Below are 17,466 nucleotides of genomic sequence, written 5' to 3' on the forward strand. Positions count from 1 at the left end.
AAAGCCTGACAGAGCGTAGTGATTAACGCAAAAAAACACCTCGCGTACTGAGGTAAGCGCATAGCGACTGGCACTTCAGCTAGCAGTACACTGCTTTATCTATCGTTCTATCACGATCCTTGCGCCTGCGTCAACTCTACAAAATTGTTACTGTTCCGCTTCATTATAACGCCACGATGCAATATGAACTTTTTCCTTCTAAGGTGAAAAACACCCACGCAAGCTCGAAAGTTCGAAAGTTCTAATACTCATATGCATGAAAGCTCGCAAGCTCAAAACAAACAAAAACATGATGGAATGGAGCACATTCCCAGAAATAAATTAGTTATCCCTCTTTATTTCTGTAAAGTACAAATATTAAATGTAAATATAATAAATATATAGGTACATAGTTATGCGTATATAAAGTTCGTATAAATACAATTTAAAAAGACAGCAATGTTACAAACAGTAAACATTCTTTACCAATATCTCATTAAGGTAGTTGTATTGTTATAAGCGTAAATTGTTCATCGTTCTTGCATTTACGTATACTAGCAACGAATCGACACAATATACTTAGAAATCTGTATAGTTCGTGTTCGGTAAAATAGAGTCAAAATCACTGTACAAAATAGGACATAGGTAAGATTGGAGATCGGACACCAAAACGGTGTCCCTGAATCTGTAGTGCAATTTCAGGACTCCAAAATATACAAAACGAATTCGAAGTACGCTTTAAAAAATAGTTCATGAAAGACACACTAACTAACGATGAGATCTTCAAAGTCCTCTGTACAAGCGAATACCAATGATTGTGCTCAACAGATACAACGCCGAATTCACCAAACCGCAAACCTGAAAGGAATAATGAGAGTAAGTAGTAATGAAAATCACAAATATTTAGGAAAAGGACAAATTTCTTAAAACTTACCGCAGCAGCCATAAGAATTTCATACTCCCTATACCCTTTTCTATTCGAAACGTGTACCAAAAACGTTAACGAAGCAGCTAAGTAAAGTCCAAATCCTATAGAGTGATACAACAGTTCCTGCCAGAAGGAGAAGCAATAATTTTTATATTGAATCACTGATTGATATTATAGCTCTGCAAAGATTTTATAGACTTACGTAGATGGTTTTCGCGATGATACTGGATGTTGAAGGGGACGCCAAACAACTCACAAGGTTTATAAAAGTACCGATCATGAACGTGGTCGTTATTAAAAGGAAAAATAATTCAGCAGCTACGTTGTAGTATCCATATGAGGTGAATTGATGACCGATAATGCCCACACAAACCACCCCAAGAGCCTGAAACATAAGTAAAGGAAAATATGAAGGTAAATGTAAAATGTAGTCTGTAGAATATAGTCCCAATTACAAATTCTACATTCCAATTATAAGTTTCTTGTGTACGACTGTTTGCCAATTGTAGGATACTTTTAGAATTAAGAAAAGGCTTACCAACTGCAGTAACTTCACCACTCCGCTCCATGTCTTCAGGTACCCAGTGTTGATAATAACAGCAGTAGCGTTGCTGGTCACCGTTTGCGTTCTTATCGTTACCGTGTGTGACATGGTCGATCCCTTCGTTGTCGACTCTGAAAATTTAACATTGACCTCATCACGTAAACACGATTCGTAAAAAGAAATCTCCAAGTAGGCACGCTCAAGAACATGGCAGAGACAGTAAGAGGGCCAAGGCTAAGATTTCGAGGCGTGGCCTACATTTCACGAGGAGACTCTTCCTTTTTTTGCCACCCAAGAATAGCGTCCAGTCTCGTGTTTCGTTTACCTAAGAGAAGCGCAATTTCCTGTGCGTTATTTTTGCTCTCAGATTTCTACATTCTCGAATCTCACACTTTGATGAATGGGAAGGGCACGCGAACCCATTCTACTGCGTACAACAGCAACGCTTTCCCTTTCGTTTCGTTACACCCTCTCGCACCCCTATACTGCGATCGATAGCATGCAACCTTCAGAATCACTTTCTCCTTCTCGCAATACATAAACCACAACGAGTAGACCCGAAGGAAATGAAATTTACGGCTTGATCTAATCAATGAGAAACTTAGAAATAAAACGAAGTTTCCTAGGAAACCTGTAAGTACAGTACCCTGATAACTCTTAAACCTCAAACACCGATAACAAAACCAGCGGCAATAGAAGCAAGTTTCGCGATGCATTGACGCCTACAGAAATGTATTAATATGTATTCTTTTCCTACAGTGTTTGTATCACGAGCATGCCGGAATTAGCGGGCTACGAATAAACAGGCGCGAAATGCCGTCACCGGTTATTTTTAAGACGGAGAGAACTTCCACCCGAGTCAACCGATAAGAATGCCGGCATGGAATCGATTGAATCCCGCGTCTCCTCGTGCTGCTTCTATCTCTCGCGTCACTGTGACTGATAGCGATTGCAAACATTGCAAAGGAGCAGAGGCAACCGAATAATCAAGATAAGTTTCCAAAATTTCTCATGTACCAAATCTCTATACAGCTGACTCATCCTGTCGATGATTACTCTTTAAAACACGTCTCTCGAAGAGAAGCTTTAGTGATAAAAACTATCACAAGCCCGATCACATCGCGCCTCTCTCGGGTATGGACTAACGGAAGTCACGTTACCCACAGGAGATCGGTATGGTTATAGAACGCGTTCCACGATCGAATGCTTTAACCAACGAAGCGCTCACAAGAATCAAACTGACCTTAATAAGGCGGGTGGTCGCGCGACGAGCGTCTGCGATTGACTGAAGTGCACGCTTGCGTTTCCAACGCGGTACCATGAGGAGTGACGTCACTGGTGATATCATACACGGGCAACACATTTTTAAAGAAATGAGCACGCTGCGCGCGCGAACCGAGCCAGCCAAGTGCATGCTTATTTGCGAATTCGCGCTGCCTGTGGAGAAGGTAAACGATTCTATTTGATAAGAAGGCTGCTCTGTATTTTGTGGTCTGCAAAACCGTGAAAGTCTTTGGCTCGGGAAAGAAATTTATCGTTTCTTTACTCTACTATCATTCATTATTCATGATTTGATAAGATTCTAGATAACGATCGTGGAAAATGATTGTTGAATAAGTATGAAGTGGTTGATACCAGGAAACGTGAGCGTACTTGAGTAGAAATAGACAGTGTTGAAACAGACATATCTTGACACTCTGAATGAGTATTTTTCTGTAATTATTTAGTATTATAGATATTTGGTTTTCTGGTTTATCACAAGTAGAATCGAATTCCAATTAATTTCCTAAGAATTTCGTATGAATCATCATTAATAATTTTGATGTCCTCCTTACCTTATCTTCAGCTGTCCGGCACTAATCTGAAGCGATTCGAGCAGGTTTCGAATGAATTTCACTCATGAAAATGACCAATATATTTGAATGGCAATGTGTGTACAGAAACAAATACAATGAATTTGCAGAGCATTCGCTGTCGCAGTGATCGACTCTTTTTTCTCTCACGTTTACATCGAATTACGTAAGTGTTCTTTAGATATGAGTGAAATAGAATAAAAAAAAACAAGAACGAAACGATGTATTGTATCCGATTTGTGCAAATATATTACCTATATAAAATAGATTTCTCTATAATATATGTATATGTATATACTTATCTGTATATATATAATGTGTGTATACGTATTATAAATAAAAACTCGCGGTAGTGCGATAAAGGTACGGTTAGAAAAGTCAACTCTGGACGGGAAAGCGTCGCACGAGGTACGCGTACTGACGACCGACAAGATGATTCATTCAACAACGTGATAACAGGCGAGAAGTTGGCAACCGAATGCAGATTTCATCGATCCTGGTACTCAAATCCCTTCCATAAGAATAACCATATTTTCCAACGAAGAGAAAAAACAACTGAACCACTTGGCGAAGAGAGTCCACGAATCCCGTCGAAAGGACCAAGAGTCGTCGGTGTCTCTTCGATGACCCCATGCCCATCCTAAACTGGCGTCGAACTTCGTTCCCTCGATCGCGTCACGATCGTTCGATGCCCTCGTGATCGTCCAGAATTCCCTGAAATCATCGATCAATCCCGTCGGCTCCGAGATCGCGCGATTTCCAGACGGCGACGAGGCCCGATCGAGCTGATCTTAAAAGGCACATAGGTTGCAACATAGAGTCTCTCTCGCGAAGCTACGACACGCGAAAATCGGAGGGAAAATGGGCCTCTCGTTGGACTAGCTTCCCATAGACACGTCCATCTCTCCACATCACGGTCCACGTCGAACGAACCACACGAGGAGATCTTCCAGTGGGCGTCGTGTGCGTTCGCTCGCGTTCAGCGGTCGTAGAAGCGAGGGATCGCGAGAACCCGAGAGTTGGTGGCCCTGCCGTGGGTGCTCTTCAGGTACCTGGCGTCTCTTCGAGTACCTTCGCTCCGCCTTACTCACTGCGTGTTGCTACTCTTCCATTCGACGTACAGGAAGTACGCTCCAGCGGCGTACGCGAGCGTGTTGAAGATACCGAATACCTGCGGGGCAAATAACATAGGAATTTTAACCATTATAATTTATTTCTTATCGGTTTTTCTTCCCTCTCATACGAATAATAATAGTACAATCTACTTCTATATTTGATCTTGCTCTTTGTACCGTGACAGATGGTAATCTTCTTTCGTTTTTCCTGTTATTCTCATTTATTTCCTGGTTGTAGCGCTACTCCATGTACTTATATAGAATGTGCAAGCAAAGGTGTCAGAAATTTTAAACAAAATTTAAATGAAGAATGAAATTGCGTTTGGGACTTCGTTTCGGAGTTACTAATTAGTAATAGTAGACCTACGATACGTGTAAATTGTGTCTGACTTGGAGGGTTATTCTACTTACACCGCTGCACTCGACTTGACTACTGCACGGCGGAAGTACAATAAGTTCTTATTAAGTCAGACACATCTCATATACGCCTCAGCAATTAATAACTAGGAAACGAAGCCTTAAACGTAATTTTGTCACTCTTCATTTTTGCCTTATTTTGACATGTAGAATCACTCTAAAATTGTTGAGACCTATTGCCGAACATCCTATACATATAATTAAACTGACTATAAATCTGCACTCACCCCAGCAGCGATATTCGACGAGGCACCATGGTGTATCGCGCTCCAAGCAGATAACTGAGCGATGAAGGCAATCATATACAAAACTGCGAACGCTCCTGTGTTTAGAAGTTCCTGCAAACAAGAAATTCAGTTAATATATCGAATTACTTCAAGTGCAACGGTAATTGCATTGCTTATGTAACCTGTTGCTCACCGATAGGATCCAGTTGATGGGTAACTTAAGTGCTTCCCGAATCGACAAGAAGTATATGAAACACCATAAGAGGGTGGCGATGAATGCTGTCACGGCGACGAACAGGAACCAGTGAGTTGCTCCGAGTCGTGCTGGCGACGCACATGACATGCATATTATGCCAAAGAACTGTAACAATCGGACACGTGTGCTTAATTCATTTTATTCGATTAATTGTTTAATGATGGATTGAGTCATATTGTACAGAATGATCCTAACAACTGGGCCAGCTACACATACTTTCTAGAAGATGATGATAATTGATAAACTAAAAAAAAGTGTATTCCCCCCTATTTTGCTCTTTTCAAATTAAAAAATGTATTTAAAAATTTTGTAATTTTATATCAACGTTAAGAGATAGTAACTCAACTCATTTTTTAAAGATTTTCCGCTAATTTCCTCGGATTTTTGTTCATTATAATTAAGAAGAAACATCTTTCATGCTACAATCTTCCAATTATAGATTCTACGCATTCTTCCTCGCTCTTTCTTCTTCCTGAAGTCTCAAATCGTCCGTTTTCGCCAACATTTCTCGAGTCCTGTCTCGCAGCTCATAGAATCTCTGCAAGTAATCATCCACAGATTTCTCAAACTTAACAGATTCTTCGATTTCCGACTCTTCCTTCGATTCGATAAGCTCAGGGAACTCCACAGATAACGTCCTCGAAAAGTACACGTCTGCTTTGGCAACGTTCTCCTCAGCTTTCTTTAGCTTCGCATCTCTCTCTGCCTGCATGGTGACAAGAGGAAGTCTCTTTTCCTCCAGCTCAACAGGGTCTAAGCTCTTCTTCAGAAGAAGAACAGCCTTCATTCTTTCGTATTCTTTCGCTTTCCACGCGTCATGCTTGGGCATCGGAGCGCTACGCGCGCGTTTCTCCGCTTTCAATCTCGAAAACTCTTCTCGTTCCCTCTTCAATTTTTCCCTAGCCTCCTCTACTTCCCTGTTCCGCTCTTCGTCACGCCTAGCTGCCCGTTTCGCTGCCACGGCTGGGTCGTTGGCGAGGAAATCGCTCTGCCAGCCAGAGAAAACTTTTTTCCTTCGAACCTCCCTCCACACGTACTCTTCGAACCAATCCATCCTATGAACCACGTCTTCGTCGCCGAATATTTCAGGCTCTTCGAAAACGCGAAAAAATCCACAGCTATCTCCCACACCTATTGTCTTCGAAGTTTCACTCTGATACCCCAGCAGAATCAAACAGGTAATCGATTTCGACGATACCTTTTGCGAAACCACTGGCCAGCTCGAATCGCTCCTTATATCCCAGAGTTCAAGATCTCCCTGCTGAGTACCTAGCACAAAAACTCCAGGTTTGCTGGTCCAGCAAGAAGCTGTGTACCGACAGGACATCCTCCTCCAGAAGAGGGGCGACTCCAGGTGATCGTCCTTCCAAATCGCGAACACGTGGCCACCGATAGTCAAGAGGATATCTTGAAGGTAAGGCGATCGCTGTATTTGCGTAACGGGACCATCGTGAATGCAGGAGTGGCTCAAGATCTCGCAGTCAACTTCTAGTGCGTCCTCGTCGAGCACCTGGTCCTCCCATGTACACCTTACCAACCCCTCCACGCAACCTAGCCACAAGCTCTTCATGTAATCCTTCTGCGTCGAACTCAACTGATTCTTTTTTTGCTGATCATCGTTCCGTTCCTCGAGAACGCTGACCGAAGGGAGACAGAGACATAGAGGAGTAAATTTCTCTGGTCCGGTGGAAGATCGGATCTTTAGACGAAAGACTGGATGGAAAATGTTGTCTGAATCTGCATCCCCAAGATTTGGGAAAGGAGGGAGGTTCCAGATAAAAACTGTGCTATCTTCAGAGACAGTTAGAAATTGCGCACCACAGGAAGTTGACGATCTCGACAATTTTCCACTTGGCTCTATTTTGTACTGCGTCATCCATCGGACCGCCCGAACAGAGCGCTGATGAGAGAGACCCTTATCGGAGACCATAATCGCGCGGGCTACCACTATGTTGTTATCTCTCTTATTGATATCATTATTGATATCATCTTTGTCCCAGTAATCCTTGATGGTCCAGATGATCACGTGGCCAGTGGAGCAGCCTCCTATTACCACGTTCTCATCGAATGGGGATAAAGAAATGCAATAGACATCTCTGTGGTCCTGAAGCTGAAGCTGAGGATAAAGGGGGTCGTCCAAGTCCCACAGCAGCGCTTTGCACTGAAACCCACGTTCACTTAGATTTATTTCAGGAGGAGCTAGAGTGGGATCGACGTAAGAAATGATCATGTATCTTGTCGATTTCGGGCTCAGAGATATGTCACTGACAGCTCTGCTATTCGTGAAGCTGTAATCAGCCAGAGACAGCTGTTCGCGAAAAGACAGATCCCTGCTAACCAGCTTCTCTTCAGACCCCTTGTAGCAGAGACTCTGAATATCATCTACGTGCAAGTTTACGGCTGCGTTGTACCTGATGACGTCAATCACATCCTGGAATCGGGACTCCAGAAATATTTCCATAGCAGTCTTTTCCTTAGGCCCCTCCTCACTTTTCTTATCTTCGTCGCTTTTTACCTTCGATCGCTCGTCCTCGTTTCGCTCAGACTCCCCATTCCCCTGCTCCTCCTGTTCCTCCACATTGTCTTCGGTGGGTACCTCATCCAAAATATCCTCATAGACATACTGCGTCCATGCATTCTGTCTGTAGCTAAAATATGTCTGAACAGACGCTTCTCGAGGCTCTAGGTGGGTCTGACATGTTTGGGAAATGCACTTTCTTTCGATGTTGGCAAACTCTTCGTTCGTGTTCACGAGCTGCACGTAACTATCTCTACAACCGCTCGAGTCCCTGTCGCATAGACTTCGAGCCAAGCCCAGCGCTCTTCCTGGTAACACGATTTCTATCTCGAGCAACTCCCTCGTGTTTCTCGCGAAGGTTTCGTCCACTTCCGCCTCGCTGCCCAAACAGCGCCACGATCTTGCGGTTTTTCTTATCTTATCGAGTACTCTGTTGAGAATGGCTCTCGATATATCCCTGTTTCGCTTTAGAATAATGCCTTTTGCTTTCTGAGTGAGGCAAATGACGAAGTCATCGGAGAATAGGCGTGTAGAGGAGTAGCCTACGAGGAACTTATCGTCTTTGTATGCTTCTATCTGTTCTCTGAACGCTGCCAGAGGCGATTCGGATCTCGAGAGTCTCGTGACAGCGTCTCTGTTCACGTAGGCCCATGGGTATTCCAGGAACACGTGCTCACCGACCAAACAACCCAGTTCTCGTTGCGTTTCGACGTCGAGACATACGCGTTCCACATTTTCGATATTTTCGGCGACCAGCGTCCAGCTTAGCGGACACTTAACCCCTTTTCTCGGCATACCGACCTGCTTTATTCACGCGCCATGTCTCGGAACTATTGGTCGGCGCCGAGCATCGATCAAACTTTCCATGGGCTTGGAAACCGTACTTCTACGATCCAGAAATCGTCGGAGGGAAATCGCGAAGAAAATCAATGTCTGATTTCACCGTGTCTCAAGCCAATTGATGGTCTCTTCCTAGTGAAATGTTTAGAGTTTCGAAGGGAAGCGGATAGGTACATATATTTTTAAATATTTCTTTACTTCTTGACCTACACTTCATTCTAAACTAACCGTAGCAGCTACATCCAGCTTAAACACAAACTCATACAAATGCATCTACTAAGATTAGATACCCAAAGTGTTGAAACAATCCACGATAACGTGTATCCATGCACAATTATTGAGAAACCCCTTCGAGTACCTGTTCTAAATCATACTTTACTAAAAAGTAGTTGAAGCCAAGTAGCATCTCAAAGACGAATGCTTCATTGATCTCCATTTAAAAAAATTGCCTTTAAATTTCGCGCGTACAGAGCTTCTGTCGTATGTACCCTTCCAGGCCGACCCATATTTAAAATAACAGTTAGAACAGTATTCATCTAAGGAGTCAGGTGACAGGAGAGCATTGAAGGGTGAACGGGCGCGAAAGTGCGAAGGATTGGAACGCTAGAACCGCACGGCGGAGGAAGAATTTCACTTTCACCATTTGAAAACGTCGTCGACCGCGATAAACGGTCGACCAAGAATTCCTAGCGCTGCCAGCTCGCGCAGCATTGTACAAGGACTTATTAATATTCTGAGAGATCGACGCGATAGCACAGAAATCTCAGGAAACGCCGCTCAAATGCGAACAGGATCGATCTACCTTTCTCGAGCTACTTATCGCCAAGTCGAATTTCATTTTTATGCCACTTTTTGCATAGAGAGACTCAATCTATTGACCTTTAGCAAGGCACGCCTAGTCAAGTGCCACGTCGCTAAATATACACGCGCTTAACGAGTAGAAAGCCTAATAAAAAGAAAGAAGCGCGAAGAACGCGACTCGACGTTGCAACAGCGTTCAGCTGGCTCCTTGAACGCTGCAACCCTCGACGTCCAAGGTGGATGACTTCACAAGCGGTGCAACGAGGACTGTTATCAGGGCAAACATGAATTTTCTGGTCACTTAAAGGTGAGGGAACGGTGGGAACTAGAGCAACAGGGAATAAACGACAAACATTAACGCCAGATAGTTTTATCATTGATTTGACGCCTGCTTACAGCGGACCCAAGGAGAGAGAGAAACGATACAGACTGTGTACTCTGAAAATAACTTCACGAAAGATAAACGGCAAGTCGGAAATATAGGTCGGGGTTTTGCATTATTCATGGGGTGGGGGAAATTGTGCCCGCGTGTCGTGCACAGAACATTAGCGATCGTAATAATAATCGACAATCGAGAACATCCTAATCCCATTCACTTAGGCTCGTAAACGTGGGAGTGATGGGCGGCAAAATGAAATGGAGCCTTTGTTAATCGTATACCTTGATGTCCAAATGCTAATAGAACACGTACCTCTAGAGCATCTACTTCATATAAGACAAAGGTATTAATTTTCATTAATCTTCAGCGTTATGTTACATTTCAATCGTCCACTTGTTCTATTTCTCTCTATTAGCTCAAACAGTGAGAGCTCTACTGTACTCTGTAACGAGCTCCATAGAATTAGCCATGGCATGCAAGGCTCACGCGCGACAGGCGGAAATTTTCGAGGGAATCGAATCGCTTCTAAAATTAGCGAGAGGCTGTCCGAAACCCGAATTCTCGAAGGATCGTTCATGGTATTCCGTCGAACGGAAACGAATCGTTAGAACCAGTTACTATCGACAAGGGTCAAACGAGTTTATCGAACAAACTCAGGGCAAAACGAGCGAGTAGTACAGACACACCACGCTGACCTAAATGTTGTGGCGACTCGGGCGACACGTTCTACGTGATCGCAGCACGGAATAGCCGGCAAGCGGCATCAACGATGATGTCATTTAGCTGCCCAGTCTCCTATAATTTCTCTCCCGATCGTAATATTATTGTAAGAGGCTGTGAACGAAAAACGGAGCTGGAGCACGTAGCTGACGCGACGAGAGTATATATGTCTGCATAATTTAAGTAGAAGCAAAGTATTCATTTACAGAGGAAACGATGCTGAGGATCTGTAATACGACTACACTTGTAAGAGTGTTAATAGAGAACCGCTTAGTCGAGAGAATCAGTCGAATACGCTAAGACTGAAAACAGATAAGACGTGACTCGAGGAGAAACCTTACGACCCACATGCGCTATTCATATGCGGTTACTAAGTGGCCACCGATTACAACCTACACTGATAACTTGTCTGGCTATGGTCATTTTTGCAACGCTAGTTGGCTAATTTGTCAGGATTAATGAAGACCCTGATAGAGCAGTCTATGAACTTATCTACATAGAGAGTGTGGTACAGAAGTCCTAATTATTCAGGAATTCATAAAATTAGTTATCTGATTCTACTTATCAGTATTCACTAATTGTTTTCTACGCGAAACAATTATTCAGCGAAAAAAAATCCCCAGAATTCATGAAATCCATCAGTCTTGTGGGGACGATGACGTAAGGTTACTTCTAAAGCAGCGATGACTCTGACCCGCAGACTTATCTTAACTCTCCGAAAATATTACTTTTACAATCGATTTCGCGAGCCTGTCTCGTTTTATCTATGAGCTTCTTACTCCTCCCCCCTATTGAATCCACAGAAACCACAGAATTCCAAGAAATCTGAACGATAATTCTGTCACGTCTTGTCCATATTAAAAAGTCTACCCTAATCACGAGTTTGATAAATCGTAATGTTTTTCGTGTTCGTTCCATTCGCTTAAACCGACGATCAATCAGGATTTACGCTACGATATGATGCAATGTGTCTTTCCTCTTTTTTCCATCGCGAAAGGAGGCCTCCTTTTTTATCGATTTGTGCAATTCCCTGATTTACAAAAACGATTGCGACTCGAGCATGCCAACGCACGGTTGTCCAGCTCGTGTACAATCACGATGAAATGCACACGGTGGTTATAGAAATAGCCGTGCAATTAGCAATGGAAATCACGGTGAATAAGGCTGGAGATTTAGCTTCTATGCGCGCCTCTGTGCACCCGCGAAAGCATAGAACAGCTGCGCCCGACTTCGAAGCAAGTGCATGCCGCATTTTTCTCGGTTACGTATCGATACGCGTATTCTTGCTACAGCGACGCTGGGCGAGGATTATTTTCGCGTACTGTCAGATGCTATATAGAAAAGTCGTGAATCACGGGCCTGATAGCTCCATCACGGTCATTCACGAGTGACGTGCGTCTATATTTCATTATGATTCGTTCTCCAAAGGCTAAACAAAAACTGGAGGTGACTAATAACGTTAGCTGCTTGTTTATGAATCGTTTACACAGCGACTTGCCCACGCTATAACGCTAAAAGGTCTGATCGCTTCACACAGAGTTAAAGAATAAAAGAGGTATGGAGACGTAGAAGTATAAGAAGTTTTTTGAATAATTCCAGACGATTGGTTATCTACATTCTTGTCCTAAATAACAGTCGAAATAACTAAGAACTAATCTCTTCTTAATCCTGATTTATACTACTTCTGGAGCTTAAAGGCTATGCTGTAATCTATTGTAACACAGACACAGCAAGCTATTCGAATCAATATAGCAATAATAATAGCATAGAAATCTGACTGTAGGAAGATCCATCGATATAAGATACCTTATCGATTGATCGTATTCTTGCGAACGCAGAGAAACTATCTTTCCCCTGACCCGCGGACAGAGCTAGAGGCGCGGTTTGTCCTTGCGTATAAGGTACTCGCGTGCAATTAACGGCGGTGCATACTGCGCGCTGCATAGCTTGTTGCACCAGCCGATATGCTTCGTGCACAGCCCACACCATAAGAACGTATGGCACAACGTCGCGGGAACCGTCGTAATAATCGTCGTTGCGCAATTCGCCGACGTTTCGTCCGGTTTAGCTGATTAAAATTCGCGTTCCAAGATGAAACGGTCCCCCATGGCACTTCCTCCAGATGGCACGAAGATTACTCGCCTGGCCTTCCAAGTTCCTTCGTTTCTGGGTCTCTGTTGAAAGCTTCGCGAACACCTTTAGAGATGTGGAAATTAAAAGAAGCCGAGGTGATTGGAACGAGATGAATAACAGTATCGTAAAAGATATTTTTAGCGACGACTGAGTAAACGCTGTTAGATCATAGCGGTTATTTTCTATTGCTTCCCTGGAATTTCCTCTTTCTATCTCTTGTCTTCTAAATTTCAGTAAAACGAAAATTCATGATCTTAATAGAGATTAAATACCTAATCATAGATGCTGACACGTGTCTGGGACAGTATGTAAAATTAGCAGATTTTTTTTCCACCACGGTATAACATCGCGTGAAAGAATCGATGGAACAGCCCTCACCTGTTTATCGACGTCAACGAAATGACCGACCATGGGTTTACACTTGAGAAACGGAAATACTTTACGAACGCTTTGAAACTTTGCTTGACTGTATACCGGTGACCCTACACGAAACGACCCTGAAAAATGTTAGATTCATTCTCGTTTGTGTGTACGTCAAGATTAAACTTGTATCGTGGCCTGTACGTACGTGTACGTAGACGAGAATAAATATGACGCGCGTGAGTGACACGATACATAGCATTCACATTATGCCAGGCTGGATTATTGTGCCATTTCTACTTTATCCAGCACGCAACCGTATAACTCCTCACCGGTAATTATTAAAAGTTGAAACTCAATTTGCGTTGCGAATAACACTGATGCGAACAGACGCCAGCGATCTGCAGGGAGAGATAAGATTGATAAGAAAGATATTTTTTTTCACAATTCAATACGATAATGGTAAACATTTTCGTGCTGATTGGAAACGGAGAAATCTCTAACTGTCATCCACACACAAAAATAATAGATAAATAGAAATACTAATGACGAATGACAATAATTTCTAATACAGCTTAACTAGAACACAAGATGAGGAAAGCTAATTGAATGAAGCCTGGCGGTAAAAGGGCTAGAAATGGACGCTCGTGTTCATAAAAGAAACAAAATCAATTACTCTTTCATTTGTCCTCCCCAGTGGGACATAGTCTCGTGTCACAGAAAGTCGACACTAAATAAGTGGTCGGCCCCGCTTAACTGGTCGAGCACACGCACGTGGACACCGACAAGAGGTGGATCGATGGTGGGACATCAAAAATCATCGGACAAGAGTCAAGGACAACTTGAATTGTTAATGAATCGTCTTGATACCGTTGGCGCGGCTGGGTGTGCGGCAGTAGGATGGAACTCCGAGAATGTGGGACGCCACGTATGGTCCCCGGTCATCGGGATGAACATGTATGGTCATCGAACGTGCGTGTCTGGCCCATAGGGACGTGTCCGTGCGTATCGAAACTATGCCACCTGAGAATCGTTCCAAGTTTTTCTGGCCGATCGCGCAGTTCCTCGCCCATGGAGGAACCGGTTCCTCGTCTGAATATCGTCAATGTATATAAATTCGGACCACGACATTCGCAAGAATAGCTATTTCGTAGATTTCGCCTCCAGGCTGACGATTCGCCACAGGTGGTTTGTTTTCTAAATTTATTAACACTCGTGATCTGTTCGAGTATCTTTGGGAAAGGCACTCTTAAAGATTGTGATTGGGACTTGGTGTATTTAAAAAAATACAGAAACATTGTCTATGATTAATACTCAAGCATTTGAACGATAAAACTAAATATGCATGAAAAGTAGAAGATTCTGTTTAATTGTCAGACTAAAAGATTCTGCCTGAGATATGAGAGCTCGTTTTCCTGGAACGCTTTATCATCATTAGTTTTCGACTGATGCTAAGTAGTTTTCATCGTGAATAAGCATCTCTTAAAATATTCTCATTTCCATTCTTCTGGAGTTATTTTCTAGCTTCTTACATTTAGAAGACTAAATTCTATCTTAATAACTGAACTAACTCTGGACAGTACCACCCCTAAATTAAGAAACTGATAATGTGCTTTGCAATGAATATATGCTTCAAATCAGGGAGCTCAGCTGAAGGACACCAGAAGTCTGGTAACCCGCGGGATGTATTTGATTTCTATTTGCTGGTAACCTGATCGTGCTGTCGTAAAGTCGCCATCAGGGATTGGTTACGCATATATTTTCCTACTTTTGCGCGTCAGAAGACCGCTATCCGAGGTCAGGTGCTCCGTTCTAACGAAATCGTCCACTTGATCGATTTGATATCGATATTATCGTGAAGCGATTAGCAATGACCGATATCAAACTGAAACATTTAACTAAAATATAATCCTCGTCATGAATTGAATCATTTGCCAGAACAAACAAACCAATGCATAATCTTCCACTCCATGTCTATTAAGTCATTATTGGCTAAGTAAATGGAAAATGAAATCGTGGAAACACGTGTATATTTACATGGTCAATACTCAACCAAATCGATGTTTACTTCTCTTTCAGCCATCAAGAGTAACGAGCAGCTCATTGCCGCGAATAAACGAGGAAACGTCGTCGGGCGTGTCTCTAGCTGCACGTGCGTGAACGGCAGAGAGACGATGCTTACTGAGGCTGATCGCCTAACGGTATCCTCGATTTCGATGAAGAGCATCGCAGAAAGGACGGGACTGAAGCAGCTAAGGATTGATGTTAACACATCCCAGAGCGGCCTTTTGACAAGGCTGTCCGATGAGACTGACAGTATTTTTTAAGGTATAAAGATCGCTCCAAAAATGGAAGGTTGACTAATGAGAAGAGATATTTAAGATGTTAACTTCAGTAGTGATTCTGTGAAAGCAGCAGCCCTTTTTATCCCATAAGGACACTTTGTTAGCTGTTCCGCTAGAAGATTCCCGTTACACCATATGCCGTTTCGGGTTCAACGTCACGGTGCAAACCGTGCAATCCGCGGTTATGCGTGCTCCTTTCTTCTCAAGAGACATCAAGGTGAACGAAATTAAAAGAGACTTCGACGTTGGAAAACCCGTCTCGAGTACCCAGACGCTCGGAGTCGCACAGGGCTCCGAAACGCGCGCGTTTAAAATAAGAATGCCGCATAAAAGATACGCGAGACAGCGACAGCGCCAGAAACAATGACGAATGGCTGCCAAAAATTCTGCACGATGAACGACATCTTAAAGAATAGGTGCTCTAGTGCACGTCACCTTGTATTCAAGAGTATATGCTTGGTTCAATAATGAGATAGATAAATGGTTGAGCATTTGTTTATGTAATGCATGAATCAGATTCGATTTTGCATCGTCTCAAAGTCTCTGGTCGACGAAGCATTGCTACGTTAGGAGCATTTGCTAATGCGTAGAATTCCAGTTTCGGGCGAGACGTAGCGTATCGATGAATTACGTAATACCAGTTTAGTAAACTTCTGTCGAGAATGGAAGATACGACTAGTTATGAATAACAATCCTCTGATTTAGTACTCTACGGGTTATTTTACGCGATTGTTATCTACCTTATTTACATCGACTAGGAGGAAAAAGTCAACCCAAATGTTCCCGTACTTTATAACAGAGTTTACATCAGTGAATAATAATGACTAGTGCTATGTATAAAAAGCAGTACAAAATAAGCATTTCTCCTTCTTAGGAAAGATCTTCTCAACGCCGCATCTCGCATTACAACAATGATAAATGTTTTAACAGACCTTACATCCTCAGAATTATCAACTACATCCAATCTCGCTGGCCCAATTAACGCTCCGATGCCGTGATGACCAAAGGAACATCGGAGAACAATCATCCACTGTGTATACTCACCAGTTGCACGAGCTTGAGGATGCCGGGTATGGATTTGAAGTAGGGCACATTCAATCTGATGCTCGCCAGAGGGTTCGGTTGACCCGGTTCCGTCTTCACCGTGGGCACCTGTCGAGGATTATTGCTGGCGTTGTTGCTGGAACCGTCCATCGTCACTACGGTTTCCGACATCATGTTACGTTTTAGTCGCGACGAGGGTGACAATGAACGATAGTCGATGACACGCGTATATTCGTAAGTGAAAGGCGGCTGATTGTAAACACCAGCGAGAGAACGAAAGGAACCGGTATCTTGCTAGAGCCGTGCCCGAAACACCTGTTGGTTCGCCACCGCCTGCATCGAGGCCTCACTACTGAATACTACCTACGTATTAACCAACGACCCGCTATTCCCCCACCGTCTATTCCATTTTCCCCACCCTGGTCAGCGATTCCTTCCTTGTCAACTAAGTCGAGCCGCGAGACGCCGATCGCCACGTTGCATAGGTCTTCCGGTTCTTCCGCTTCCTCCTTGTCATTTGCTCTCGATGGATGGACATAAGTAAGTACGGTCCAATTGCCAAATATCCGATATGTAGTACATATTTCTTAAAAATGTCTAATACTAGAAACTCTAACTACTTATTTTAGTTTTCAATTAAATTAAATATAACTTTGAATGTTTTATATGTGTATACGTTCAAAATGTCTGTGTCCTTATTAAAATACCTTCTCAGAACGTTGTTTCTTTAAGCAGAACCTGTTCCTGCTATTATACTGTTGATATAACGAGATCTGCAGGATGAAATTTCAAATTGGAATTAGTTCGCGCGGTTACAAGGGAATGAGAAGCTGATTGGCCCACGCTATCTCAGATAAAGCCCACAGCAACATGTGATAGAGGTGCAGAACCAATCGGATGTCGCGGTGACACATCATACGCAAGTATTTCCTGCCAATCATATGAGTGTTCTAACAGAATTGACGTTAACGTTTCCATGAGATGGTGCCGTGAGTGCCGTGGCTTAT

The 17,466-nt window shown here is 43.1% G+C and overlaps 3 protein-coding genes and 3 long non-coding RNA genes across 9 annotated transcripts; 2 read left to right on the top strand and 4 right to left on the bottom strand.

The window, feature by feature from the left end:
* Positions 1 to 304: 304 nt before the first annotated feature.
* LOC143183962 (uncharacterized) lies at positions 305 to 2,754 on the bottom strand. Of its 3 annotated transcripts, none has more exons than XM_076385833.1 (5): positions 2,695 to 2,754; positions 1,446 to 1,582; positions 1,110 to 1,292; positions 914 to 1,030; positions 305 to 837 (listed from the first exon to the last, which is right to left on the bottom strand). In XM_076385833.1, the coding sequence occupies exons 2-5, from the start codon at positions 1,557 to 1,559 to the stop codon at positions 763 to 765; spliced, it is 489 nt and encodes a 162-aa protein (XP_076241948.1). In that variant the 5' UTR covers positions 1,560 to 1,582; positions 2,695 to 2,754; the 3' UTR covers positions 305 to 762. The 3 variants fall into 3 exon arrangements, with proteins under 3 accessions (XP_076241948.1, XP_076241950.1, XP_076241949.1); XM_076385835.1 differs by lacking the exon at positions 2,695 to 2,754 and adding an exon at positions 2,469 to 2,657; XM_076385834.1 differs by lacking the exon at positions 2,695 to 2,754 and adding an exon at positions 1,777 to 1,912.
* Positions 2,613 to 3,374, top strand: LOC143183964 (uncharacterized). The gene is made up of 2 exons (XR_013002695.1): positions 2,613 to 2,899; positions 3,298 to 3,374. It is a non-coding gene; the product is annotated as an uncharacterized LOC143183964 (long non-coding RNA).
* An 829-nt stretch (positions 3,375 to 4,203) lies between these two features.
* Positions 4,204 to 16,799, bottom strand: LOC143183961 (CKLF-like MARVEL transmembrane domain-containing protein 4). Its single transcript, XM_076385832.1, has 4 exons — positions 16,460 to 16,799; positions 5,257 to 5,424; positions 5,064 to 5,174; positions 4,204 to 4,475 (listed from the first exon to the last, which is right to left on the bottom strand). The coding sequence occupies exons 1-4, from the start codon at positions 16,631 to 16,633 to the stop codon at positions 4,392 to 4,394; spliced, it is 537 nt and encodes a 178-aa protein (XP_076241947.1). The 5' UTR covers positions 16,634 to 16,799; the 3' UTR covers positions 4,204 to 4,391.
* On the bottom strand, positions 5,762 to 11,323 carry LOC143184151 (dynein axonemal intermediate chain 3). Its single transcript, XM_076386183.1, has 2 exons — positions 11,306 to 11,323; positions 5,762 to 8,641 (listed from the first exon to the last, which is right to left on the bottom strand). The coding sequence occupies exon 2, from the start codon at positions 8,630 to 8,632 to the stop codon at positions 5,762 to 5,764; it is 2,871 nt and encodes a 956-aa protein (XP_076242298.1). The 5' UTR covers positions 8,633 to 8,641; positions 11,306 to 11,323.
* On the bottom strand, positions 12,626 to 13,407 carry LOC143183963 (uncharacterized). Of its 2 annotated transcripts, none has more exons than XR_013002694.1 (3): positions 13,279 to 13,407; positions 13,089 to 13,207; positions 12,626 to 12,761 (listed from the first exon to the last, which is right to left on the bottom strand). It is a non-coding gene; the product is annotated as an uncharacterized LOC143183963 (long non-coding RNA). The 2 variants fall into 2 exon arrangements; XR_013002693.1 differs by having other exon boundaries at positions 12,642 to 12,773.
* Positions 16,800 to 16,885: 86 nt separating the features above from the next.
* On the top strand, positions 16,886 to 17,378 carry LOC143182995 (uncharacterized). Its single transcript, XR_013002545.1, has 2 exons — positions 16,886 to 16,999; positions 17,195 to 17,378. It is a non-coding gene; the product is annotated as an uncharacterized LOC143182995 (long non-coding RNA).
* Positions 17,379 to 17,466: the final 88 nt, after the last annotated feature.

Source organism: Calliopsis andreniformis, chromosome 9 (genome assembly GCF_051401765.1).
Source record: "Calliopsis andreniformis isolate RMS-2024a chromosome 9, iyCalAndr_principal, whole genome shotgun sequence".
NCBI lineage: Eukaryota > Metazoa > Arthropoda > Insecta > Hymenoptera > Andrenidae > Calliopsis > Calliopsis andreniformis.

Coding starts and splice junctions, on each gene's coding strand:
- LOC143183962 (XM_076385833.1), bottom strand. CDS start 1,559: ATGTCACACACGGTAACGATAAGAACGCAAACGGTGACCAGCAACGCT. Junction 1,293..1,445: donor TGGTGAAGTTACTGCAGTTG/GTAAGCCTTTTC, acceptor CTTATGTTTCAG/GCTCTTGGGGTGGTTTGTGT. Junction 838..913: donor AAATTCTTATGGCTGCTGCG/GTAAGTTTTAAG, acceptor TATTCCTTTCAG/GTTTGCGGTTTGGTGAATTC.
- LOC143184151 (XM_076386183.1), bottom strand. CDS start 8,632: ATGCCGAGAAAAGGGGTTAAGTGTCCGCTAAGCTGGACGCTGGTCGCC.
- LOC143183961 (XM_076385832.1), bottom strand. CDS start 16,633: ATGATGTCGGAAACCGTAGTGACGATGGACGGTTCCAGCAACAACGCC. Junction 5,425..16,459: donor TCCTCAAGCTCGTGCAACTG/GTGAGTATACAC, acceptor CGATTGTTACAG/TTCTTTGGCATAATATGCAT. Junction 4,476..5,063: donor CGTCGAATATCGCTGCTGGG/GTGAGTGCAGAT, acceptor TTTGCCCCGCAG/GTATTCGGTATCTTCAACAC.